A 26,699-nucleotide genomic window follows, 5' to 3' on the forward strand; every position below is an offset into this window, starting at 1 on the left:
ATGAATCGTCGAGCGAGCGAGAATCTGTTATCCCGGGACTTGTACGACTTCCGCGCCGCCGAAGGCCGCCGGGACTTTCCCTGGTTCCACCCGCGCCTCCCTGGCGCCGGCGCCGCTTCAAAGGAGTGCTCCCTGTCGCCTCCGGATCTTCCTTACTCCTCCTCTGAGGATGACTTGTCTCCCAAGGACTCGCCGAAAAAGTCCCCATCCTTTCGCATCAGGGACATTTTGAGGGGCTTCGCAGACCCAAGGGAGCCCCGCTGCCCCTCGCCTGCAAGTGACGCGTACCCAAGCCCCCGTGATGACGTCAAGGACCCCCAGTGCCCCAGCTCGGAGGGCGAGCTGTGTAGCCCCACGACGCGGTTTGAAGATGATGCGGCTCCTAGAGGATTTTCTTCGGGTCTTCGATTTGGAGTCAGCGCCATATTGGCTTGCCCGTCGCTGCAGACCAAAAATGGTGGGTTCTGGATGTAGTTGTTGTTTTGGTGTTACAACCAGTTATCGTGCATATAAATTATTGACTTGCCCGTCGCTACAGACCAAAAATGGTGGGCTTGTTGTTCTTTGGGTATTTTAACTGGGTAACATGATTTAAAATTATTGGCTTGTCCGTCGCTGCAGACCAAAAATGGTTGGATTCTTGTTGTTGTTGTTGCTATTGCTGTTCTGGTTACTCTTACGCAAGTTAGATAACCGCTGTGATTAACCTATCTTGATTTTGTTGGTGATCTATTTAAGGCAAACATCAATTTAAAAAAGTTTAAGTTTCTCATAGTCCTAAAACTTGGAATTCTATAAAAACTTGGAGCATCAAACATATAACTGTTATACCACGCCGTACAATTAAAACTTGCTAACTCGTTGTGGAAATAGAACGAATATTCAAACCCGTACAGAAGTGTCTAAACTACACAGCCATCAACCGTGATAATCAAAAATTAATTATAAAAACTTCCACATGTATTTAGCATATATGACGCTTACTTCTATAACCGAAAGATTTTTTCCGCATTGCTTTTATTGTGCGCACTGTGAGTAAAGGTACACAAGTGGTGACAATGAGAAGCAGCAAATTATCGGCTAGAAATGCTCTAAATAGCGCAAGAATGAATAACGAAAATCGTTATTAAATAGAGCTATGATTAGGTGTAATGCGTCACCAAAAAATCGACAAAGAACACTTGGAAGGTGAACATGATCGAGACCTGAACATCACCGAGTGACAGGTTTTAGGAATTTACAGCGATTTACTGTCGCGATAATCCCATCCGACCGAGCGCTTTCAAGTCGAACGGGCGGCTCGCTAATCGGAACCGAGCGCATATACAAGGCGCAAATCTGCCTCGCAAATCTAAACACGTCAATTTGCCCGGGCGCGATATTAAAGCGTCGGATTAGCGCAAATTGCCTCGGCTTTGGCAGCGCTTTGATACCTCAAAAAAACGACGGCGTGTTGTGTCTAATGCGCAAGCACACATCAGCAGCGGTCCGTGTTATTAGCGCGTTTGCCTGGCGACGTCGCTTTGATGCGGATACCTGGATCACGATATGATCTTCGCCTTGCTCCGTTTCGATCCCCATCTTTCGTGGAGGACACGACTTGGCGGACAATTAGAGTTCCGGGGAAGTTTGTTTGTTGATGTTGCCTCTGCTGATGCATTGGAGCCTCGTGTTTACGTGCGTATATCGCAGCGCCTATCTCGCCCTGCACCCCCGGTTAAAGTTTTTTCGCAATGAAAACCAGCGGGGAAGCCGTTATCTCTCTTTGCAGTGACGTAACAGGTATAAGCGATCGCGGCGAGATTTTTATAGCACGTGTGCAAGCGAATATGTTGGCTTCACCACAAAATGCAAAGAGTCGCAATAGCGCCGAAACTTTTGCACGCTTTGCTGCTTAAAGGATCTATAGCTGTGAGTTTATTTATACGCTTGAGAATTTTTTTTTCTGAATTTAAAAAAGAAATATTTGTATTTTTTAATTATTTGACGTTGTTTTTTTGTTGAAATCCAACGTTTCTGTGCTAGTGGGGGTACTGGTTGAAATTAGTGAAATTGCCATAATTTTTGGATCTTTTAATTTCAATACCCTTAAATATGACGTGAACGCCTATTAACGAAAAAGCGGTAATCCAGGAAATACTACTAATATTATTTGGACTTCTTTGTCGCAAAGGGAAATATATTTCGCCAAAAAATCATATCACGTTTTTTAATTTGAGTGAATGAAAATTAAGACTTAGGAATGTCAACCCAACAGAAGGCCTATATTAGTCCGAACATCGCATTATAAATCCGCGTCACTAAATAGCAATGTCAATAAACAGAAGGGCAGTTAAAATTGCTTTCCAAACAACAGCAGCACATCTTTTAAACCGTTGCAAGGCAAGCTCTAAATGCAATGGGCCGCACTGGAAATAAACGGGAGCTGGAGTACGACCGCTTGCACCGCTATAAACAAACAGCGATAAGCGTACGATTAAGGCGCCTATGACGAGGTTGATCCGATCAAATTGCGGCGATGGCGCTTCTATATATCGGCCGTTTGAAGCGACAGGCGAATTCTTATTTTGCGGCCGAACGACTGTTTTTCTTGCGGATTGCAATCTCGGTAATGAGACTCTGATCGGTTCGATTGAGGCGCCCTGCTTACAGAAACAGATAACGGCTATCTCGCTTCGTTTTTTGGACTTGGCCGCTTTGAAAGTTTGCGCTTACCTTATATGGGACGTACATATGGTGTTTACACTTAGAAAAAACAACAAATACTATGGGAGTTGTGCTTAGTACATGCATTATAATGCCGCGTTTAATTTAAACTGTTTAATTTAAAGCATGTTTGATTATCGGGCACAAGTCACCCTTACTATTCCTACACTGTGTTGCCTGATGTTTAAGTGATACCATTTTGTAAGAAGTTTAAGACACGTTTTTTCAAGCGATTGACTTTTTTATTTTTTTGCTGATGCCAAAGCTTTTACGTGGACAAATTTCATAGATAAAATTCAAGGAAATTATTTTAAAACAATAGTTTTTCTGTAGTTCCGTCTCAAAAAGTAAAACTTTGTTTTTCGATTTAGAACAAAAATATTTACTATTTAATTATAAGGTTTTAAACCTTTATCCGAAGTTCAGAAATTAATTTTTAATTAAAAAAAATAATCTAATAAAAAAAAACATAACGTAACGAAAAAGTATATAAAATCGTTAGGTTTTGATGTGAATATTTAAAAGTATATTTTTTACCTAAATCTTATGTTTAATCGTTTTTTGTCCCAAAATATATTTTTGTAATAATATAAAATATTTGTTAAACGAATGAGCAATATACTGGAAAGTATAAGCACCAACGTTAAAGGCAGTAATATTCAAACAGCATTGTTATTTTACCTTGATTTAAACTTTGTTTTTTTAGGCGATTTGCCACGCGATGAACGGCTGAACGACTCTAAGCAACGTAAGGCCATCAAGCGACAACACATCACTGTTGATGACGTCATGCACCCCTACGTCAGCGAGGCTCGACGCGAGTCGCACAGGTTGGAGACTGTTTTAAATGTGTCCTTTGCAATATTACACTACAATAAGGCGAGTAAAATGTTAAGGTATTGGGTTGATCCATTGAACTGCTGTGAGGAATCGGCTTCTGGTGCTATTGCTTTGTTCTTAGTACCGTAAGTAATGAACTAGGTTTAAATATAGGGCTGTGATTTGGAAAGAGACATGGCACAAAAATAATGCTTTGAAGGGTCATTTCAACGGGTTCTTACAGGGACGCGGGCACCAGGTCACAGCAATTCAGACTTGTGTAGCGCTTTGTGTAGCAGTACGACCATTATGCGACGTTATGCAGTTGTGAGGGGAAAAACAAAGAAATAAAACAAATTACATCAACCCCAAAACATATGTTGTTGTATTTTTTGCTTGTCGATCGCTGCTTCGCTGACGCGTATTTAACAAGTAAACACTTTTAATTATCGTCAGAACTGAAGAACTGTTGATGTCACTTATGCGTAACACTAATTCCTTTTCAACATAAACACAAGTTTCTGCAAATTTCGTTTTTTAAACTAGCAAAATCGAAGTCATTTCCAAACTTACTTTAGTGGAAGTCAAGGAATTTGTCCGAAATATTCAAAATAAGTAAAGCACCCTCACCCAGAAGACTTAAGTCAAGTCAAGCCAATTTAAAAGCATTACCTTTAATCACTGGATAACACTGTGTATATGTTTTGTTCGTCAGCCACCATCAGCAGCAACAGCAGCAAAACAGCACCATCAGGTCGCCCGAGCCTAAGAGACTGCCTCCACCCGTCTCCAGCCCCAACAACAATAACAACAGCAGCAACAGCATCAGTAGCGAACAAATGGCCCGGCAAATCCAACTCCAGCTGGCCAGCAATCTACTCCTTCAGCAGCAAATGGAGAGGGTTCCCTCGCCTAGCAATGGCGCATTGGGACGGTACGACCTTGCCTCCGTGGCAACAGGCCTGTACCCCGGCGCGTTTCCCACCGCGCTGGCCCGAGGGGGCGTCCCTACTTCACCTCAACAGATCGGAACCTATTGCCAGCAGGTTGGTTGATGACGTGTGATGACTGAACTGAACTAGGTTGAACTGAACTTAGTCGGATCTAGTGGTTTTTAGGATGTTTTACGAACAAGTGAACTTACAGCAGTTAAAAATGTTAAAGCAGTGGTTTTCAACCGGTGCGCCGCGGCACTACGGTTCCATTTTCAACGCTCAAGGGTGCCGAGATATATTTCAAATTTTTTAGGATTCGTATTTTTGCTCTATTGGTAAGCTTCTTAAAACAATTTTTTGTGTACGATAAAGTGCCAAAAATGAAACAGGTTTTTCAACCATGTTGCACAGTTAATCTGCTATGTCAATCTCATTTATTGTAACGTTACAGTTAACCACTCAGCAAAAATACGAGGAAGGGTGTCGCGAACTATCTATAATTCCATGAGGTGCCCCCCAAAAAGGTGTCGAAACACTGTGTTAAGTTATAGGATAAACATCTGCAGTTTACTTTATTTTCAACTTTAAGTTTTATTTGTTTATTCACTTCACTGCGTCTGTGACCATTAGGTAGATACCAACTTCCAATGTTTTCACCCGTTTATTTAGGTATGTTTCCACAATAGAGCAAGCCTCCTATAATTGCCGATTTTATTTAAAGTTCTGGTTTAGTCTAAAAGATCAGCAGCTTTTCATTAAAATGTTTGCGAATGTTACGCAAAACATTAGGGAGGTAATAGAGGAGAAAACAGAGATATAACATTTGGTATTGATTGCCTACAACGCCTAAAAAGACGTATGATACACATAAAGACGCATAACGAGAAAGAGAAAAAGAATCAGTTTTGAATCTCAGATTTCTGTAGGAGAGGAGGTTATGTAACTAGTTTTACTCGCGTTTCAAAAGTTATCGTTTTACATGTTGCCCGCGTGGAAGTCTTGTTTCAATTCGATTCTTACAAGATAGACGCTTTTTATTTGCACTCTACTCCTTTAAACTGGAAGCGAATCTATTTTGGGAGCGGCCGCTGCAATTTACAAGGCCAGTTCAATAGCAATCGGCCCTATTTTTGTAAAGTAAACACGCCTTGATAATTAACGCAGACTGGAAACTATTAATACAGCTATAAAAAAGCCAATTTGTAAAAAATACACCAGAAATTTTGTAAAAAGCTCAGTCGCATTTCGACTATAGACTATCGTATACAAACATTGAGCGTGTTAGACTGTTGCTGGTTGGCCGAGCGATTACCTTGGGCGGAGTGTCTATATGGGCAATACACTTCGGGATTAGCCTACATATTAAAGAGGTGTGCAGGAGTAAAGCAATTTATTCGTTTTAGCGAGACACAAGATGAGCGACGTATTATTGTAGAAAACAATTATCGGTACTTATTCACGCGTGACAGATGATTTGTGTCAATAACATAAGTTTCCTTTTCTTATAGCTCCAAACATGACGATGAGTTTTACCAAAAAAAGGGCCTGTCGAAGGCTATTAGTCTATATGACTGATACATCTACCTAAAACGCCTCAACGTTTATATTTTTAAAACCTGTTACATTTAAACTCTTTAGTGTCAGCAATAATGTAACGAAAAGAGGGTTAGAACTGCATAAACTTAACTTTTTTATAGAAGGCCACACTCGAAACTCGAAAAGCACAAAGACTTTAACAACCAGTCAAACTAGCGAGCCCCCAATACTCAGAATGTGGTCAAATTCCCCAGGAAGGCAGCCCTACGAACACACCACCAGCCCAATGGTGGAACCTACAGCAAGAACTAAAACTGAACTATATGTGTTTAGCAATTCAACAACCAGAACGCCTTGCTTACGGCCGTTGCAGCGGCACAAATGGCCCAACAGCAGCAGGCAGCCCTGCATCAACACCCAGTCATTTCGCAACCTCTCGCTGCTGCAGCTGCCGCCACACCCGCCCTTCTGGCAAACTACCACGCTCTTTCTGGTAAGTTTTTTCCTTATCAAATACTATATTAATTGATGAAAGTATTGCTGTGTGGTGTTACATCTACATTCGTGATTACCTTTTGCTGGTAATTACAAGGGCGCTTTGATGGCGTAACTTTACTTCAGTTTTGTGTATGACCGACATCTTAATAATAACACTACTATATATACTTTTATTTAAATAGTTTTATATTAAGCTCTATAGAAAGCTAACTATGGGTCTTTTTTACCGATTCAAGAGGTAAATGTAGTTACTTTGCTGTATGGACCACAAAGTCTTTATATCTGTCAAACCAAACTCCACGAAAAAGTCATTCAAGTTTCCGTTTGTATAAAATTGCACGTGTCTACAATATGTCCCTTTCGTCGTATACATTTAAAGGATATTTTTCTCTTGTTTTATAAATATAAAATCAACGACAGCAGAAGAACAAATCTCTGCGTATCAAAAACCTTTCTTCTATTTTTTTTTGTTCTTTCTCACCGTTCGTGATTGTTTTCCGGTGCAAACCATTACAATATCGTTAGGTCGTTTGTACAAACACGTTTTGAACATAAAAGCTGGTTCAATCTAGAGGTATCCAGATTTTTAACTCCTTGCGATTTATATTCTAAATATTAAATTAAACAGCACAAGGACTTCTTGCGCAGTTGAAAACCTTCCACCCACCTTTCCCGCCTTTCCTTACTTTCATTCCATTTCCAAAAAGTTTAAACCTCTGCGCTTTTCCTCCAGAGCACATCTCAAACATCCAAGGTCTCCTTTCCTCCCCCCTCGCGTCCGGATTCGCGAAGAGCAGTTCCCTTCCGGAGCAAATGTTCGATCTCTACGCGCTTTCCAAGTCCTCCTCCTCCTCCTTACCCGCTCCGGGTCCTCTCATCAATCCCCATCAACTCGGAGGTTTTACCCGCGAGGAGAGCAAGTCCGCGCAGCGCCAGAGCGCCTTCGATCACGTGACCACGGCGGCGGGAAAGTACCCGCGCTTCCCACAGTGCATCGCGACGCCGTTCGACCGTAACGTGACGTTGCCGCTCTTCCTGAGGCGTGACGTGTCGAGTCCCGATCTGTCACCGAACGGGGTAAGTCGACTATAGCTTTTCCTCATTTAGGTAACTTAGGTCTTTTGGGGCAAGTTATTTAAATTAAATTAAACCTTTTGATAACTAACCTGAATTGGACTAAATTAATTTGGGTAAATTGGCCTACATTACTTTTATTACTAAAATCCTATATAACACAATGTTTTTCGTCGATGTAAATTTGCACTTTTTACTTTTGATATTCAAAATATGAAACACTCCTAACTATAGTTGCCTAAATAAATAAATAGATGTTTTATCACTGTCATTAGGCGTGGTCGAAATTTCGATAAATTTATAGGCGATCTTAAACTGAAAAGTTTATTGGGAATCATATAGTGTCTAAGTGCCTAATCTTTATACTGTTACGTTGTTTATTCAGATATACTAACGATGCCTTTGCCGGCGAAATGTATTTAAATATTCAGTAGCATCTATAAAAGTATCTGGCCTGTAAGCATTGCTAGATTATTTTAACTCCCGAAACAAATAGGAATTTGTTTTTCAAACTAAAACAAAATTCTCTGCGCAGGATCTCAAATCGAAGAAATGTCGGAGGAGCCGAACGGTCTTCACCGAGCTCCAGCTCATGGGATTGGAGCGCAAGTTCGACCAGAAAAAGTACCTGTCGACCCCCGACCGCATGGAACTGGCCGACACCCTGGGGCTCACCCAGCTTCAGGTGAAGACCTGGTACCAGAACAGGAGGATGAAGTGGAAAAAGCAGGTGGGTTTGGACGAAGGAGTCTCGTAGAATATGGGTGAATACTTTACTAAAGCTGACTGGCCCAGGTAAATATCACGGAAGGATTTATAAAGCATGTTATAAAAATAGTGTTTTCAATTTTTCCACCTTGACAAAAAATATTTCAAGAAGTGGTTCGTCTTCACTTACTTCATCCTTATTGTCCCCATGCTATTTTTCTTCTTGTTTATGCTGTAACGTGAGAATGTTGAAAGCGCAGAGACACTTCCTATACTTGAAGCACGTAGTGTGGATTTTGCAACGTTATAAGTCAAGTAGTGCAGAGGAATGACTGGTGCTAGAGCACTTTTGACTTGAAGCACACAGGTTTAATTTTGCAACGTTGAAAGGCAAAGAGCATTAGATTGACTGGTGCTAGAATCATTTGACTCAAACCAAACAAAGTGGATTTTGCAACATTAGAAGGCAATTAGGACAGTGGATTGACTAGCGCTATCGTCTCATTTGACTTGAAGAACACATGGTGAATTTTGTAACGATGGAAGTAGAGGCGAGCGGGATACAGGAGGTGCCTATTTAATTGCAAAAGCGCTAAAACGCAAAAAGTTGCGCAATGCTGGATTAAAGTTGTGCAACACAGGACTCGAACTAGTAGCGTAAGGTACGGCCGGTTCTCAAATCCGCCTTGCTTGTAACACGTGGCTTGATCGCTGCAACGTTAGAATTTGACGCAAAATAAGTTCAAAAAAATTCAAAAATCAGAGGCGAAAGCAAATTTTAAATCGCACTTAATTCTTCCAGTGTTTGGTCTGGATTTGATCTGTATTTTTATAAGTAATTTTAGGGTTAACCCTAGGGCTCTCTACTCGAACGGAAGGTGTCAATCTACTGCTGATCTGTATAAAAGGTAAAGCAATGAAATTCAAAATGGGTCGACCAGACTTTTACGACGGATGGTAGTTAAAAAACGGATTGATGGTTGAAAACAAACAAACATAGGATTCCAATTTTAAAGCAATGACCAAGGCGGAGTTAGGTGATTATATTTTCAGATGGAAGGAGAATAGAATCACGCTTAAGACGGAATGCCGACAGGCAAGACCAAGGCCAAGCACGTGAACGACAGTAATTGGTTTTCAACTTGAAAGACCCGCTGGCCCCGAAACCGCAGATTAAACAAAAGCGTCACCCTTTAGGGATCGCTGGGGCCAATGGGGTGCAATGCCTGGGGGTAAAAAAGCGAAACTCCTTCCTTCAGCAACCCGATAGGCCAATTAATGCCCGCTTAGAATGCCGCATGGTGAGCCATTATCGTCTACCGGGCGTATTTATCTTCGCTAAATTACCGTACTTAGGGTTATGCGCATCCATCAGGCGAGCTATGTAGTGTCAGAACGAAGGCAATTTTAAAGCGGCTCCGGAGAGCGTATAATACCCATTACCGTCAAAGGTTTGTTTCAAAGGCGAAAAAGCGCCGAAAATGATAATCTCATGCCCGCTTGTCTTTACGTTTCGAATTAGGAAAATCGGCATTAATATTGCAGAGTCGAAGCGAGTCCAGCCTCTGATGGCGCCAACAAACAGTCGTTAATCATCGCTCTAGAAATTCAACTGCGCTTTGGTTAATCTTCTGACATGTAATATTCAAGGTAAACAGGCGCTTAACGGTAATGACCCGTTGTTCTCCATATGCCAGACGTTTAGTTGGGCCTCCGGTTCGCCAGCACCCATCAAATGCTGCCGTGTTATTGCGTTTACTCAACGAATAGGAACAACAAACGCCCATTAGCGCAAAACGCCGCTATCAAAGCACTTTAACAACACGCTTTTCGGGCGCCGTAGTCTTCTCTTGATAGGTTTGTGCCTTGAGCATGATAAACCGCTGTGCGGCGAGGTATTTACGTTTGCGAAATGCTGGACTTGTGTACACGAAATGTTTCGAATGTTGTTGATGTTAGTTCAATACTGAGTTATATATCCAGTTTGTACTAGATTAGGGGCCAATAAAATAAGGGCAAGTGTTTTTTTCAAACTTCGATTACGTAAGGCCGCAAAAAAAGGCCTTTTTGTAATCTGTTGTGGCATTTTTAAGCCTAATAATTGCCCGTTTTAACAGAAGTGGAAACATCCACAATATTGTTTGCGAACTTGCTGTGTTTTGATTGATATTACGCCTGATAACAAGAGTTTACTTGTGTAGAAAAAATACACCCTTATACTGAGATCGGTAACGCACGTTGTATGGATTAAACGTAGCAATCACGACAATTAGTTTCCAACTTACAATTTCAATCCAATTTTTATTATTGTATGAGAAACCCCAAAACATACAAAATCGTTTCACGAGCCGTCAACCAAAGTTTCGAAGGCACGATTCTTGGAACAACTAAGAAAGCTAAATTAAAGCTAGAGTGGCAAAAAACAACCCAGGCGTTTTTGTAATGACCAGACTCCACAAAAAGGCTTGACATACTAACAATTTTGTTTCATTTACGTTAACGTATTTATAGTTGGTAATTAAAATATAGTACTGAACTGACACAATTAAACAATTTGTTTTGCGGACTGGCTAAAAACTATTGTCACCGGGCCGTGGACCGACGGCTAGGAACCACTGGCTTCTAGAGTTAGACCATACTATTCGATACATTTCCTCACACATAAGTAATGGCTTTGTAAGCGTTGCGACCTCGCTCTTAAAGATGCTTTTGATTTCCAGGGTCAGTTGAACGGCTCCGTGTCCGAGACCCAGCTCAAGCCAAAGGGAAGGCCACGAAAGAGTCCTGAGCCAAGAGAGGAAGACAACGAAGATTGCGAGCGGATGCAAGAAAAAGAGGTTGAGCAGGAGCCGGATTCTGAGCAGCGAGCTGTTTCCATAGTGACCGCGGTTAACTGAGAGCCGAGACTCGGGCGTCTTGGCCACGGAACAAACAGAGTCAGCTTTGACATTTGAAAGATCTTCACCTGACATGGCTTGTTAATAGGTTAGGCCTTGCGCGCTTGAAGCACTTGTTGGTACATGGCGAAATACAGAATCACGTTTGATATGAGCACTTACGCCTTAATACTGCGATTCTTAAACTTTTGGGGCCGCGCTCCTTTTGCGAAATCCAGGAATTATATGATTTATGGCTCCACAAAGCCAATGTGCCCTTTTCACTTGTACTTTTTTATGTTTAAGAATGATTTGCATTAGACAGCAAGGGTTTTTAGAATAACATAAATTGGGTATACAGAGAGGACAAAAAGTGATTTAAAAAGTAAAGGTTGCCAGTCAGGTAGGTCTTTTCAGTGATACTTCGCGTCCCTTGCTATTCATATACTCCCCCATAGGTGAACGCGCCCCTAAGTTTAAGAAACCCAGGATTAAACTATCGTTGTTACTATTAATTACTATGTCACCTAAGTGCCGTTCTTCTATATTGCCCTTGATCGTTTTTCTTTGACAATTTTGTTGCGTTTTTTTCACATTTCTTTGCGCTTTTTTAGACTCGTCTCTTGAATGTGAGCGCAGAGCCAGCAATGCAAGTTTGTTGTGTTGTGTGGTCGCTGTAACTGCAACAGACATTATTAAACTGCCCACACAGAGAGTATATAGTTTTACTTGCAGTAGCCTATTTATTAACTTTGCCCTTATTGTTCCTATTTTATCTCATTTATACCTTAACGATTGTAAGATAGTCTCTCTGTACTGACGAGTAATAGTCTCGATTTATGTTAACCTTTGGTTTTTATTGTCCAACATTGTTCAACATATGGTATACAGCAGAATAAGTAAAGATTTAAACGTTAGGTAAAAAGTTCTCAGTTCCTGACTGTCTAAGCGACTTTCCCGTTAAATATTTGTTTTGTTATTTAATCCAAATCTCGCAGAACAAGTTTCAGTTGTTTATGTAACGTTTTTTTGTACAACTGTTTTTTTTGTACTATTGCCTTTTATGTCTTTTAACCGTTTATATATATGTATATGTGTTCATACACTTTATATTTGTAAAGACCGACGCCTCGTACATGTGCTTGGCATTTTAGTTTTTAAAGGGGTGTCGGTCGTTTTATTGCTTACATGTTCCATTTCTGACGCTCTTATTTCTCCTTTTGTCTTACCGTACGCCTGTATCACGGTCATAAGTTCCGTACAAGTTCTATTTGTATCAAAACCGTTTTTTTGTTCTGTTTACGTCTTGCATATATACTGTACGTCTCGCGTTTTCTATACAAATATTACGAAACCGACATTTCATTGTGTGTTGTAGAGGTATATAAGTCAACTTTTTTGCTAAAAACACCAGGTGCGGTGGTTTTGCTATTACTCGCAGGGCGCGACGTTTATCTGAAATAATTTAAAGTTTAAAAAAATGTACAGCAGTTCAGCTGGTTATCGTTTTGCACTAAACCTTTGGTCGTTCGCTAATGAGGTTGCGCTGAGTCTTATGTTGAACTGTATTTGAACAGCTTTTTTGAAATTTAGAGGTGTGTATATTTACCGATTAACTTTTTTGTTTTAGCCGATCACTAAAATCGAACATAATCGAGAAACAATTCGTTGTTGAAAATTTCCCTTGGTTGATAAATCATACAAGAGTCTGCTAAACTGCTTGTTATCAGATATAAATCTGTAAACATTCAAAACCCCATACATTTACAATAAAACCGGCACATGGTTGAAGACTGGGGCAATAAAAAAAATTCAAATTTCCAGTGCTGATCAATAAGGATCGCAAAATCAAACACATTCTTTTCAACACTGGATATATATAGTCGCTTACTTAACATGTCAAGCGTGACGTACATGCACAGCTTTAACACGAGGGAAAACAATTATGTAATTGAAAACTTGTACATCGATTGAATATGTTTAAAGTCAGGGTGTACCTTCATATCAACATGCTTTTCAAGGTTTCGCAAAAATTAAGAAAGACATATTGAGCAAATAATAAAACGGGGTAGGCCTATCTTTATGAAATTTAAAACCATTGGCAACAGGTTTTCTACTTGTCGATCACTGTTCCGTTGACGCGAGAATAAAGAAAAGTTAAAAAAATCGGTTGAAACACAGGATTAGACATTTTTTAAAGGAATATATATTTCGCCTTTACAAAGGCATCTACTGTACCTAACTCAAATAGTTATTAAGGAAGTGATGATTCCAATATAGAACAGGCAAAACGTCTCTTCGTGAATATTAGCATCGTGAAACACGTAACTTTAACATAATCCTCCAAAAAATTTCAACTCACAATAAGCAGCTGTGAAGCGCAACCGCAAAGTACACCGTCCGCAGATTCACGATTAAAGGTCGCATAGAGTCGAACCGTTCGGTCGAATTAAGGGGCGCTTTTCGGCCGTAAATTGCCTCGTGGCTTCAACACCTCTAAACGTCATCGCCTTATCGCGTACATGACGTCACGAATCGCGTCTTCGGATCTGCGAAATGACCGGGTCCAAAAATGCGCGACACGGTTTTCGCGTGTGGAGCTGTAATCTTGGGTTTCGTTGGGTTTTAAAGCGCTCGTTAGAGCCACAAAACGGCCACTTTAGTTGTCTTGAATCTAGATCAGGGAAAATTTAACTATTTCGACTAAACTAAGGGATGGATTACAGTAAAGACCGAAAATCGCTGGTTATGATATAAATCCTGTGTCCAATATTACTGACTGGATAAATTTTACATGATATAAGCATAACAAAGTACATCAAATTTAAGTTTTGATTAGTATCCGTCAAAAGAAAAACAAAGGCCACCGGCCATTTCATGAACGTAATTGCTCAAGATTACCTCTTATCTAATTCAACTTCGAAAAGTTCGGGAAAAATGTAAATAACTCTAAGCCAATCAAATTTGAGTGGCATTTGTACTGCAATGCAATGCACATCTAATTATGTTTTCAATAAAAATGTTGCTATGTCTACGGCGTTTACCGTCAAGTAATGCGAAGCATCCCGTTATACAAGGGCCTTTCCTGATATTGGTCAATGAGAGAGAATAATAAGGTTACAAGTTTAACGTTTTAGGCACACTTGTGTACCGCAGCACACAGTATTAAGAATCACTTTAGTGGCGAGACTATAAGTTTAATAACAATGGGGACAATACAATTTTACTTTTTTTCTTTTTTTTAATTCAGTCTTGTTATAAATTTTGCCTTTCACATAGCCGATAGTATAGAACTTTTTAAATAACCATATTTTTGCAAGCAAACAAAAATTAAAAGGAATTAGGCTAAATCACGACATATTGATTATAAAAATTACCGGTATGATGCACGAAATGTTTTCCAACGGGTGGCATTAAGCGTTAAAAATAAACCCCTCATCCAAAAAGAAACCCCCTTATCCGAACGTAACCCCCCCTCCTCCGATCGTAGTGAATTTCACACGTTTCTTGTATTGTGATTTTCGTAAAGGTTTCAAAGAGTTATATAACACACTCACCGTTAAATTGATACTGTTAAAACGATTAATCCGCGCCCGACGCCTATAAGAAGCTCTCTCGATCGTTTTGTATCAAAAACCTAACCCCTCCTAACTCCCTTGCCTTGCACCCTGGCACGTGACAACATTAACATAAATCACGGGGGCTAAGTAACGTTATCTCGCTACTTTGTCCGGACTTTGTCGCATTGACCTATTTGATCTGCGCTGCAATCGAAAGGCCAACAACAACAAACAGACCTTAAAAACGGGCGTTGGAATGAGCAGTAATTTGCTCGGACCGCGGACTTCTATCGGTGAAGATCACCGTTTTTGAGAGAAACCGTCTCTTACCTTTGTACACGAGAAGCGTCGAAAACCCTTTTCGAAGTTTTTGCGATTGCACCGCAGCCCTTAAAGCTCGTGTCGAGCGTGGATATCTTAATCCGTAAAGGTCTAACTCGTATGAGCGCAAAATCAGGCGCCGTTTAATGGAATAATCGTGGCCAAAATTTTTGCCTTATCGCTTGCTATCGCCGCCACAAGTTGCTAACGGCGTCACTGCACAGATCGAACTGCCCTGCACAAATATACATTGCCCTATGAAATGTGCATTTGGATTTATTTCCGAGGGCCATTTACATTTTTGCGGCTAGTAAGGAGTTCTTAAATGTTTTTCTTGAGTCGCGTTAAAATCCTTTTTTTGACCTTTGATCATTGATGGAAAGATGAATGTATAGGAGGGATAAGCAAAGCTGGAAAGTTCTACCGAGGTTCGTACCTACAAATTAGTCCAATTACCCTACATTTTCACCGTCTTGTCTGTTGACACAAAATCATTTAGATCGCTGGTGTTTCTTATCTGAATAATTTGGCCCGAAAATAATTAACGTTAAAGACTTCTAGCAGGTTTACGCAATAGAGAGTATTTGTGGCCCACGGCCGTCTTTCGTTTTAGGCCAGTATTTATAAATCAATTAAAAAACATTTTGATCGCACATCCAGTTTCAATTTTTTATTTGCAGATCTATAGGAAATAGCAGCCCTTATTATGTTTGTTTTGTTGCACTTAATAACATTAGTTTTTGGAGCAAATATTTCATAAGAAATTACACAAGCGTAACATAATGCCAGAAAAAAATGTATTATGTTGCAAAAATGAGGCTCATTACCAAATTTTTCCGAAAATGTTTTTAATTAAAACACTAGTCATTTTACTTAGTGACTGATTTTCCCAGTCTTTGTCAAATGGCCGACTTATATTACAGTGTTGACAAGCTTTCGCATAACCGTTCTTCATCAGTCGTAGTAGGAATAAACAACGAGCATTGTAAACAAATTATTATTAAACAGTGACACACGGTTTACAGATCTAAAATACTGACGTCAAGTCAAACGATTGTTCTCCAAATAACCCAAATAAAATAAAGTCAATCAAAAACAGTGCTAAGCCATTACAACAGTGGTTTGATATGCATCACCAGATTTCCTGATTTATTTGTGACAAAATAAGTCAGGGAGTTCCGACAAGTAATACCAAGCCAATCGAAAACAGTGATTAAGCCATTACAACACTGGTTTGCAGGGCATCACCAGATTTTCCTGATGTTCAGATCAAGTCCAGGGATTTCCGCCAAGTAATACTGTATAAAGTCAATTCAAAAAATTGACCTAATTTTAAGATATAGCCATTTGAAAACAGTGATTAAACTTTTAGAACAGTGGTTTGCAGCGCATCAATCTCTGTCATCGCCCGGCTTTTAATTAAGCTAACCTCGCCATAATGGAGGGAGCCAATCGCTCTAGGACGGACGAGCGCGCCGCAAAAATTATCACCCGCAAAAATCGCGTCTTCCCCCGTGCGCAACAACAAACAAGCAGTTTTGCGTTCAACAGCCTAAAATCTATGTTTTGTTCTTTCTCTCGTCACGATTTCCTGCGTTGCCGTCGCCACGCGTTTTAGAGGATCAGTCGCCCAAAGTGCGTATTTGGTTTACGCGATGCGGCGGACTGCGGTTCCAGGCAGACCGCTGGCCAGGTGACGCCAGGGCGCCTAACGTTTTTGTGGTCGCATGAGATCCGCTTAGCTCGGATTAGGATATTGGGGAGAGGACGTGTTGTTCTCTTCCGGTTACTATAGATCAGTGTTTGTCAGCCATCGAAGGCGTGCGCCATTAATTGTTTAGCCCAGCTGCTCAATCACTTGATGATACTGAAACAAGGTTGTCTTTAATAAAACAATTTATTAACTTTGATAATTTATTGAACAACTTTTGACATATTTTAGAATAAAAAGTGGTTAAATCAAGTTTTTTTTTTTATAACATTCGGTGAAAATAATTTAAATCAAATAAGATTTCCATGTTTGTCACGCTATTTTGTCAGCTCAAAATGTTATATCCTGCGCACGATTTCCATTCATAACAGAATCAAAACGTTTGATGAACTCTTCTTGATTTTTAATTTTTCGAAACAAACCTAAAATGATTTTATGGGGCGAATGTGACATCCAACATTAACTTTATTGACACTGCACTTGGAATATGACTTTACTAGGACATAGGTCATTTCTGTTACGTTAAACTATTCCAGAACCTTACTTCTCAGCCTGACGTCTGCCAAGCGCTACAATGCGTGTTTTTTAGTTGTATTAAAATAAGCGACAAGTAAAATTATAAAACACTAAAACAACGAAAAGCGGCCAACGCCTAAAAAGGTGACAAAAACATCAATTCCCAGGATTTCTATAATGATACCAAGCTAGCCCCAAAACACGACTGCCCACAATGGTTTTCGGGTACGGTACGCCAATTGCAACAGCGAGAGAGAAAAAAGGTGTGTGTGTCATATGTAACTAATTATTAGGTGCCAACGGAAAACGATAAGATAAGAAATAAAGCGTGAAAGGTGAGGTGCAAAAGTGGAAAAGCGATATCAAGTGAGTGAGAAAGAAAGAGTGTAAAGAACAACAAGAGTACAAACGATAAAACGTAAACAATAACGCACACACAAATGATAAACAATCGGTGCAACATTTCAACATGACTGGTTAACCACACTGCCCTTTTATCACTTCGGTTTGAATCTTTTTTATAAATTTTTATCAAAATATAATGTTTAATTTCACGCACACCTTGTTAACCGTAACCGCTCAGAATTATATGCAAACAACCCGTCAATATCCTTTTAAAGATAACAGCCTTCTAATGTCGAGGCAAACCTGGTCGCCAAGTGTATTTCAATTCATGGGCAGACGGCCAAAAGCGTTGTCTCGTTTTGTGAAGACCTTGAGGATTCGCGGCAATAAACGATTCTAATCCCCAGAAGAAAAAAATCAAAAGCTTACAGCCGCAAACCGTTGCATATTTCGCTCGCATTTAATTCGTGCAGGCTAGTCTGCACTCTAGCCCGGGGAGCGATTAGCATCGCAAAAACCCGATTTAAGATCGTCTTAATGTCGAAAAAGTCGACGCTTTCGCTTGTTGTCGGTCGGAGAACGCGATCAAAGGTGCTGAAAAAGATGAAAAATTGTTCGGGAAAGAAATCGTTAGAAAATCTGTGTTTTTTTCAGTGGCACCATTAGACCAAGTGGCACAGCATTGCGATGGAAATCTCTCGAAGATGGGAGCGCGGCTTGTTATACGGGACAACAGATATATAGCTGCTGCAGTCTCCGTTCAATCGCGCGCCTATCTGGGCACGTTTTGCTCGCTTAATGGCCTGACATAAATCGGTGATAAACTGCGGCTTTTTAAACAAGCACGAAGTCCGCCGTAATCGTCGCCCGGAATGTTTGGGCTAGATTTGATTTTCACTGATTGATTTGTTGATCGACGCTCGTGCATACGTCACAACGAGCATTGCAGCTATCTGCTCTTGATCCCGGATGACGTCACATCACAAGATCACCACATCTTTGCATTCCTCAGCGAGATTTTTATTTTGGAGGCAAATAAGCCCTTTACATGAGAGTAGCTCTGGCGACTTTTTGTCCTCGTTTTCACATGAAAAATTTCGCACAAATTTATCTTTTGCACGGAATGCGAACGGTGTTAAACGAGGAAAGAATATGGCGTCCAAGAAAATAGGCGTTTGTTTTTGCAAATTTCTTGGTGTCCCAAAAGGTTAATTGGCAACTCTGAAAAGATTCAACCTGAAATATTCATACATGTGCGTCGTGCGTGTTTAAAAACTCTGGTCTAGCCCTTCTGAAGTCTCTTTTTGACCGACGATAACGGCTTTCATATCATAGTATACCGGAAGCCGCCGATAGACTAACCGAATTTGTCGATCAAGATGTAAGCAAAGCTGGCTAGCAAAATAACTAGCCCGCGTTGAGGTTCGCATTTACGACTTCCAGTCATACCGTGACCGTCGTTATACCGACTGAGCTGCACAGGTTTAGAGGATGACACCTTTAAATATTTTTTATGTTGTGCAGTTGCACCTTTAGAAAAATCCCTTATTAATTAGTGATCATTCCCAATTAAAAGTAAAACAAAATATATGTTTTTAGCTTTTCGTGGTAAATTCATTGCGATTTCCCGAACAGAATCATTAATTTTACTAAAAACGCCTAACAAGATTTAAAAGAACCTTTCAAAACGGAATACTGACTTTAGCTACAAAATAAATACAAGCGTTTCAAAAGCTAACAAGTTGTTTTTTCGTACTACTTTAATTAGTAGGACGAGAAGAGAATATTAGAAAAAAACAAAATAGTAAAAGTATCTGTGACAACGAAATGCCCCGCCGATTTATTTAAACACTTCAAGGTTTTCTTATCGGCAACTTCGGGTGTTCTTTTTGATCGATTTATGCTCTTTTTTACCGGGGCGTAAAGTTTTTATTTATACAACGACACACCAAAGCGAGTGCGAAAGAAAATAAAAGAGGCGAGATAAAACACATGTCAAAAAGTGACGAAGATTTAGCAGGGAGGCATTATTAAAATACAGTTGGGATTCAGGGTTACTTGTACTGAGCTTTAAAATAGACCTGTCCACCTACCGAAAAAGTCATTAATTGTATTATTCTTAGTGGCGACAAGATGTTCCGATTTTTGTACCGATTTGACCATACCGAGGAACATATTAAAATTGGGCACGGATTCGGCGTACTCACACCGGTTCGATTTATGCTCTTTAAAAGCTATGTTGCCATCTTGTGGCGGGAAAATTCATTCTGTTTAACGCGTGGCGGAGCTTGTGGAAAGACAAGTTCACTGTGGCAGATGTCTCGGGAAGGACGATCTCGTCATTCACGGGCCTTGTCTGCCTTGCAGATGCTTGTCGGAAATGACTATTGAGGTAACGTTTTTGTTTTTCTTAGTCTTTTTCATTATTGCAAGTTCAATGTTCACTTAACACTCCGTGTAACACATTGGAATTATTTATCTATAGGTAGCTACTATAGTATATACAGAACAAAAATATAATATTAGTTATAAAAAAGGTATTTAGACTGTAGTAATAATATAGCCTTGTAAAAGGTATTTAAATGTATTGCATTTTACTTCAGGATTTTTATATTTATTAAATGGTATTTGTACACATTTGAAAAACTTTCTAATTAACTGGTTTAGCGTTGCACAATATTCGCACAAGATTCTTTTTTTCAGTGGCATAAATTTCGTTCAAGACCACAATAATCCTTGTGGTCTTAAACGAAAATTGACTCAAGGTACTCGGTATTAAAATATAAATAGCATTCTACAAGCAAATATTTTTTAATTTAACTATATGAAAAAAAATATATGTTTGAAAACTCACAAAAAACCTGTAGATAAATCTAATTACAAAAAAACACTTTTGCTTAAGGCTATTTTCAATTAAAGCACTTTGGAATGCGGCTTAATGGGCGGCAAAACTCTGTTGAAAAGATGATTTGATTAAAGCCTGAGAAAAGCGTGTAATTAGGAAACTCGCCTGGCTTTTAACTGAGAAAGAAGAAAAAATGGATTCTGTAAAGCTCGATTCATTTTAGCAAATAGACGGCGAACTGAAAAAGATAACCAGTCTTGCTAGTTAGAAAGAACCCATGAGCCCTAAAAAAAGAAATTTAGAATTATATCCCATTAAGGGAATGTTGAATGCGAATTAACAAACCTACAGTTTATTTATACCGTAGTTTTGCTAGCAGAATTTGCTCTGAATTCTGGACGCAGATTGTGAATTACCATTACATTTAAATAACCCGAATTCAAGGTATTACTTTTCAGTTTAGGCTGAAAGTTGCGCCTTAGGGAAGTGTAAAATTGGTCAGGAGAGTATACGCTGTCGTTTGTAGGTCAGAGTGTGTGTTTTAAAGAATTTACAACTGCCTGAAAATCCAATGTCAAGGTTTTTTGAAAAAATTAAAACAAGTTTTAGAATATTACGTCTAGTTGCCAGTGAGTCACGAAATTTGTTGTGTTCTGCCGCAACTTATTGTGGTGGGCTTTCATTTTGTGACCTTTTTGAATCCTTTGTGGAATATTTCAACACCAAGCCTGAACTTTTATTATTTTATCGAAGATTCGACGAAGGACCTTGGATGTTGAAGACCGCGTGAACATGAATCTGGAACTCCAAACAAATCCGGTTTTCATTTGGAGGTAAATTTAAACAAAAAGACGGAACTAAGAAATATGGTTATACATTGTTTACGAACTAAAACGGTGCTGAAACGATTTTATGATAAGTCGACTAAATTAGATGCTAAATCAACAGTTAAAATAAAACCAGCGTGAAACAGATCAACTAATCACAATTGATTTAATTTCCAATGGTTTGTTGCCCTACCGTAGCTTACAGTTAGTCGCGTTAATTACAGCGAATCTGTAAATCTTTGCAAAGCAAAACCTTCCTAAACAGAACATAGCTGAGTTTCTCCAACATTGTGAAAATGAGTTGTGCTTTACAAATAACTAAATATATTTAGGTTTTCGGAAAAAAAAAAAAACTATGCTACTATTTAAATTCCCTTTAGTATACCTATTTGTCGGACGGTAGCACAATAACGTTTCCACAAATATTAGGTTGATTGCCTTTAAAGAGTAACTTGTTATTTCTTGTTTCAGGATTCATTCGGCATCTCTCCAGAAGTAAAAACTTTTACGATGGCAGAAATTGTCAGACGGGTGAGTTATTTGGAGTAAGCTTAAGGCACAATTTGGCAATTATATAAAGAGAAGTTATAATGTCACGTTTAGGAAAATTAATCGAATGTTATACGTGAAGAATAATTTTTAACGGTCCGTATTATTTTCCCTGTTTTTATTTTAGTTTTCAGTATTTCATTTGCATTTTGCCCAAAAGTCACATGAAGTCTCACAACTTTTGATGGTGTTAGCATTTAACACCAATTCATTATGGTTATTTTTAGTTCTAATATTAAACCAATTATAAACCATTTTTGCCATTTTTCTTTTATTTGCGAATTCTATGTTTTGCAAAATATAATAGTTCTTAAATGACATCTTGAATAACTTTCTCCTTCATAATATTATAGGTTTTTTTATGATAAAATGTATTTTTTTTTACAATAATATGTAGTTTTTTCTTACAGTAAGATGTAATTTTTGTATTATTGCAATATATATAAATTTGATTTCTTGCAGATAGCTTCCCACACCCACTACAGTTCACGCGTTGTTCCATTGTCCCCTCTTCGATGTCACAACCGACTTAACGACATTTCCGATCAGCAAATAACCAAGTAACGTAGTAATATAACTGGCTGTAGCGCGCCTCAACTTCGATTGTAAGAGTGTGTTTTTTTAGGCAACTCTTATTTGCTGAAAACCGGTACGTACAGGAAAGTGCGTTTGTTTTTTTGTGGGAGTTTTTTTCGGTTTAGTAATTTTATATGGCAACTTTGCTTATTGATGAAATAGTTGCTGTCTCTTAAGAATTGCTAAGCGTCATCCCAGCCAATTCTTAGTTGTCTTATTTGGTGCATCTGCGAATGTAAATGACGTAATAGCTTACGTCACTATTTAAATCGCCTCTTTTGCGACTATGACGTATCGATACGTCAGATCGGTGCGGTGCGTAACGTTAAGATATATGTTACTATAATTAAATAGGTTTCGTAATGATAATGTGGCGGACGTTATGCGGTAAAAGTTATTCGCAAATAGAACCTTCAACGCGTGCGTATATACATTTAAACCGGATTTTTAAATGCTTTTGTCTGTATTTATTATATTACCTTTCAATCGAAGTTGATCCTTACTGTACACACAAGTTGGGTAATGAACGTCAATCAAATTAGTTAATTGGGATTTCTCCTAGCGTTTGCTAAAATTGCAAACTTTTTGCATAAAAATATTAAATTTTGAATATTTGTTAAAAGTATAGTTAAAAGTGTTTACAAAACTGCGCTACAGCCATTGTTTTCGTGCTTTTTTCCCTAAATTTACCTTTATTGTTGGTTCAGCATTAGAAATATTTTGTAGTTTTCCATTTTAAATTGGGTAATCAGTCAAATAATAATATTTGATCTGGATTCGATCTTTGTGTTTATTTATGCGCATTTCTAATCTGAACCAAAACTGTAGAAATTAAATATGTTGTACCATTGGCGGGACCGAGATCACCGAATCCGTTAAAGCGCGTTTTTATCGCATTTTATCGCTGTTCGTCGCTGTTCGTCGCTGCGCATTCGTCCTACGCGTTTCGCCTTTGCGTGTGTAATGATAAACTTGCGCCTGAAGTAATCAATTAGGAAAGAAGCAAAGACACCACTCAAGGACCCAAGCCTAGCAAAGAGAAGAACTTGAAGCAAACAAGAACAAATCAAACGAGTAAGTTGTGTGTTTGATTTTGAACGAATGCATTTTTTGTTAAGTTACCGCGATTTATGTTTTTGCAGAACAACCACCAGCTCACTCCCGCCCCAAGCGGATTACACATGACCAAATGTTTGCCTTTTACTACAAGGTAGGTAAGAACATTTGATATAGTTTTACTTGGATAGGCGCTTTTATTATTATTCTATAATTTTAATTGTTCAACGCAAGGCTTTTCAAGTGTTACACGATCAGATTTTAAGTCTTATGTGTAATTTTGGAAAATTACCGAAACTATAACACTATTGTAGCTTTTCTAAGTTAGAATGTATTCGCCACATTGACTTGACTCATTAAAATCTATGAACAGCACTGAAAGCGATTTTTGTAGTTTTCAGGGTTTAACAAACATAAGTTAGGCAAAACAATTTCTTGTGATACGTAGCGATTTTTCAATAAACGTCTAGTGAAAGCCATCAAGAAAGAAACACACTTTTTATCCTTTGTGAAAACAGTTAACGTTATGGTAACTGTTTAAATTGTTTCAATGGTATTTTACTTATCCCCATTAGGTGCACCAAGCCGACTGTCATCTGAACGAATGTGATGAACTTCCAAGTCGAATAGACATCTCGTGCTTATGGATTTATAGCAAGGTGATTATAATTTTCATATTTTGCTGCTTAATAACAGTACACTATAAACGCCCCCGTGTGCTATACGCCTGTAGGTCTACGTATAATTACATATTGGTAAGCTGTTGTGAGGGTGAACAGGCAGGCAGGTGTCCGATTTAGTGAACATACTACCCCCATGAAGAACAGGAGTTGCTAATGATTCATTTTATTGCAGGTATTTAACAGCTGTTTTCCGTCCAGGTTTAATTTTAACATTTTGCAGGTTGTAGGACGTTGTGGGTTATTTAAAACACGTATAATTTCTGTTAAATTTTGCTGCTGATTCTTCAATTAAAATGGAGTGGTAGGTATGACAGCAAAATTGTGAGTGAATCTTAATTTTACTTTAATAAAGTTGCTCCTAAAATATTTTTTATTTTACAGAAAGACAAACGCCTTGAGCGCTCACTACAGATGTCTTGTTGCTGGACCCTGGATGCAACTAAACATTTGTTGAAATAAAACAAACAAAACACACAAAGTGTCGTATTTTCTGTAGAAAATTAGAAGAATATGTGCAACAGTGCACCGCAATCAGTGTATTCCTCACACTGTATTATAGATTACTGCTTAACAAGCCTTTTTTCAGTACTTTTATAGTTTTTTTAAATATAACCTATAGAGTAGACATGACTATATTTTGTTATTTACTCTGATTACTGCCACTTAAAGGACTTCGTTAAATTAAATTTATCCCACAACTGTTGCTATACTATAGGCATAATAATAATGAAAATGTTCACATAGGTTATTAAGTTCCTTTTCTATTAAAGTAACAACCCTAAAACAAACAAGTTGCCAGGTGTCAAGGGTACTCTTTATAACGCCACGTTATGACGTATCTTTGTAAAGTCGTCTCTGAAAAATAAAATTGTCATGGTTAAATAGAGTATTTACATATAACAATAATATGCAGCATTTTGCAATAAGCGCGATATATCATGTGCATTCGGGCAATGCCCGGATTTTGCGTGGTTAAAAAGTGCTGGGTCAAGTAAATACTTTCTCACAATTCAAAGTAGAATGCGGCCCTTATGAAAGCAGCAACAGTATTAGGTCTAACCAATCTTGCAACTTTAGCTAACAGCAGCAATTATCAAACAAAACGGTATTTAGTTTAAAAGTACCAACCGAACCAGCGATTCTGTCGTAGTGTTTAAACTGTATGGCAATATAAAGCAGCTGCGCTTCTATATAAACTGATGAGCATTTAACAAATATAACTGTCTTTAGTTTTACAGTTGTTACCGAACAGCGATCAACCTTACTTTCGAACCTAGTTACATCCGACAAAATCTTATTTACAAATATGAAGCACGAACAAACTGTTTTGAAAATTTACAAAGAATTGCACAGCGGGGTTAATATTTGTAATCTTGCAACTTTAGCAAAACTGTCGGTTTCGGGATGCTTTAGTAAATAAGCGCTAACCTAATCGGCTTCAACTTAATGACATTTTGTAATATGTATATCGATCGGAAATCACTAACAAACCTAAACCTTATTTTGTTACTTGAAACGACTAAATACCCAACGACTAAGCACATCAAACATCTTTTACGTAACGAAAACCCATGACCTGTACCGATAGAGAACCACTCACAAACGTAAAACCTTAAGTTGTAGCAGCCATTGTTCGCATTGCGTCAAATTCAAGCAATTACGTAATTCCGGTACCATACTGCGTCAAACGTAAGTAAAATCTCGTTTAAAACTGAAAAATGATTACCGGTACTATAAAAACCGCCGCAATAAATGCGACATTTTGCGACATCTATATACCCAGTTTTGCGCAATAACATACTTCAAGGAGTTCTTAATTATAAAAGTCTTAAGTTCGAAACATAACAATTTATTTTTATTAAGCCAACTTTATACTTTATGTCCATTAACTATGTAACTTATCTGCGCGGCTTTAAAGATCTAATTCTTTGTCTCTGTAATTTCCCAGTAGCTAACACGTCTCGCATATTTTACTTAACGAAAACCGGTGACATATATCGATCAAAAATCATTAAGAAAAGAATGTCATAGCAGGAATTGTTAAATTGCGAAAAGCAAATACGTAATCCCGGTAGGTACAATATGTCATTCAATGAAAGAAAATCCCGTTTGAAAAGTAAATTTATTTAGTGTTCAAACCGCTGCAGTAAACGCGATAATTTGCTAATTCAGTCCAAATGTTGCGTAGTTTATACTCGGTTAGGGTTGCTGTACTTTCACACGTTTTTTTATGCACAGCAACTAAATATGTAGCGACATTTATCGATCTAGAATTGTTAACAAACGCCTTAAAAATAAAAGTTGCTCACCTGTGACCGGTTTGCGACGGCGCCTGCTTGAGATGCGACTTTCTCTCATATAAAGAAACAATTTTTTTTCTGTCTGGGAGCACACGAGTTTCTTTCTATTTTTCCACGTGCTCGGCGACTCGCCTAAGAGGGAGCAAAATGAGCCACGTTGCTCTGTCTGTGTCTCCCTAAAACACGCGAACATGCAGCCGACTGCCGGTTAACAGATATCGTGTGCAGCTTTTATAATTGAGAGCATGAAAATAAAAA

General features: G+C 38.7%; 1 protein-coding gene across 1 annotated transcript; it reads left to right on the plus strand.

The window, feature by feature from the left end:
- LOC146146944 (uncharacterized) lies at positions 1-24,058 on the plus strand. Its single transcript, XM_083387882.1, has 10 exons — positions 1-457; positions 3,413-3,536; positions 4,241-4,571; positions 6,330-6,489; positions 7,228-7,571; positions 8,104-8,298; positions 10,997-11,164; positions 21,749-21,808; positions 23,545-23,612; positions 24,034-24,058. Exons 1-10 carry the CDS (start codon positions 1-3, stop codon positions 24,056-24,058), a joined length of 1,932 nt encoding a protein of 643 aa, XP_083244008.1.
- The last annotated feature ends 2,641 nt before the right edge of the window (positions 24,059-26,699 follow it).

The sequence above is a fragment of the Ascidiella aspersa genome, chromosome 4, assembly GCF_963924565.1.
Source record: "Ascidiella aspersa chromosome 4, kaAscAspe10.2, whole genome shotgun sequence".
Classification (NCBI taxonomy): Eukaryota; Metazoa; Chordata; class Ascidiacea; order Phlebobranchia; family Ascidiidae; genus Ascidiella; species Ascidiella aspersa.

Bases quoted from the DNA above. Each gene is read 5' to 3' on its own strand.
- LOC146146944 (XM_083387882.1), top strand. From the start codon at position 1: ATGAATCGTCGAGCGAGCGAGAATCTGTTATCCCGGGACTTGTACGAC. The intron at 7,572-8,103 runs GTAAGTCGACTA...TTCTCTGCGCAG, and splicing joins CCGATCTGTCACCGAACGGG to GATCTCAAATCGAAGAAATG. The intron at 11,165-21,748 runs GTTAACTGAGAG...TTCTTGTTTCAG, and splicing joins CTGTTTCCATAGTGACCGCG to GATTCATTCGGCATCTCTCC.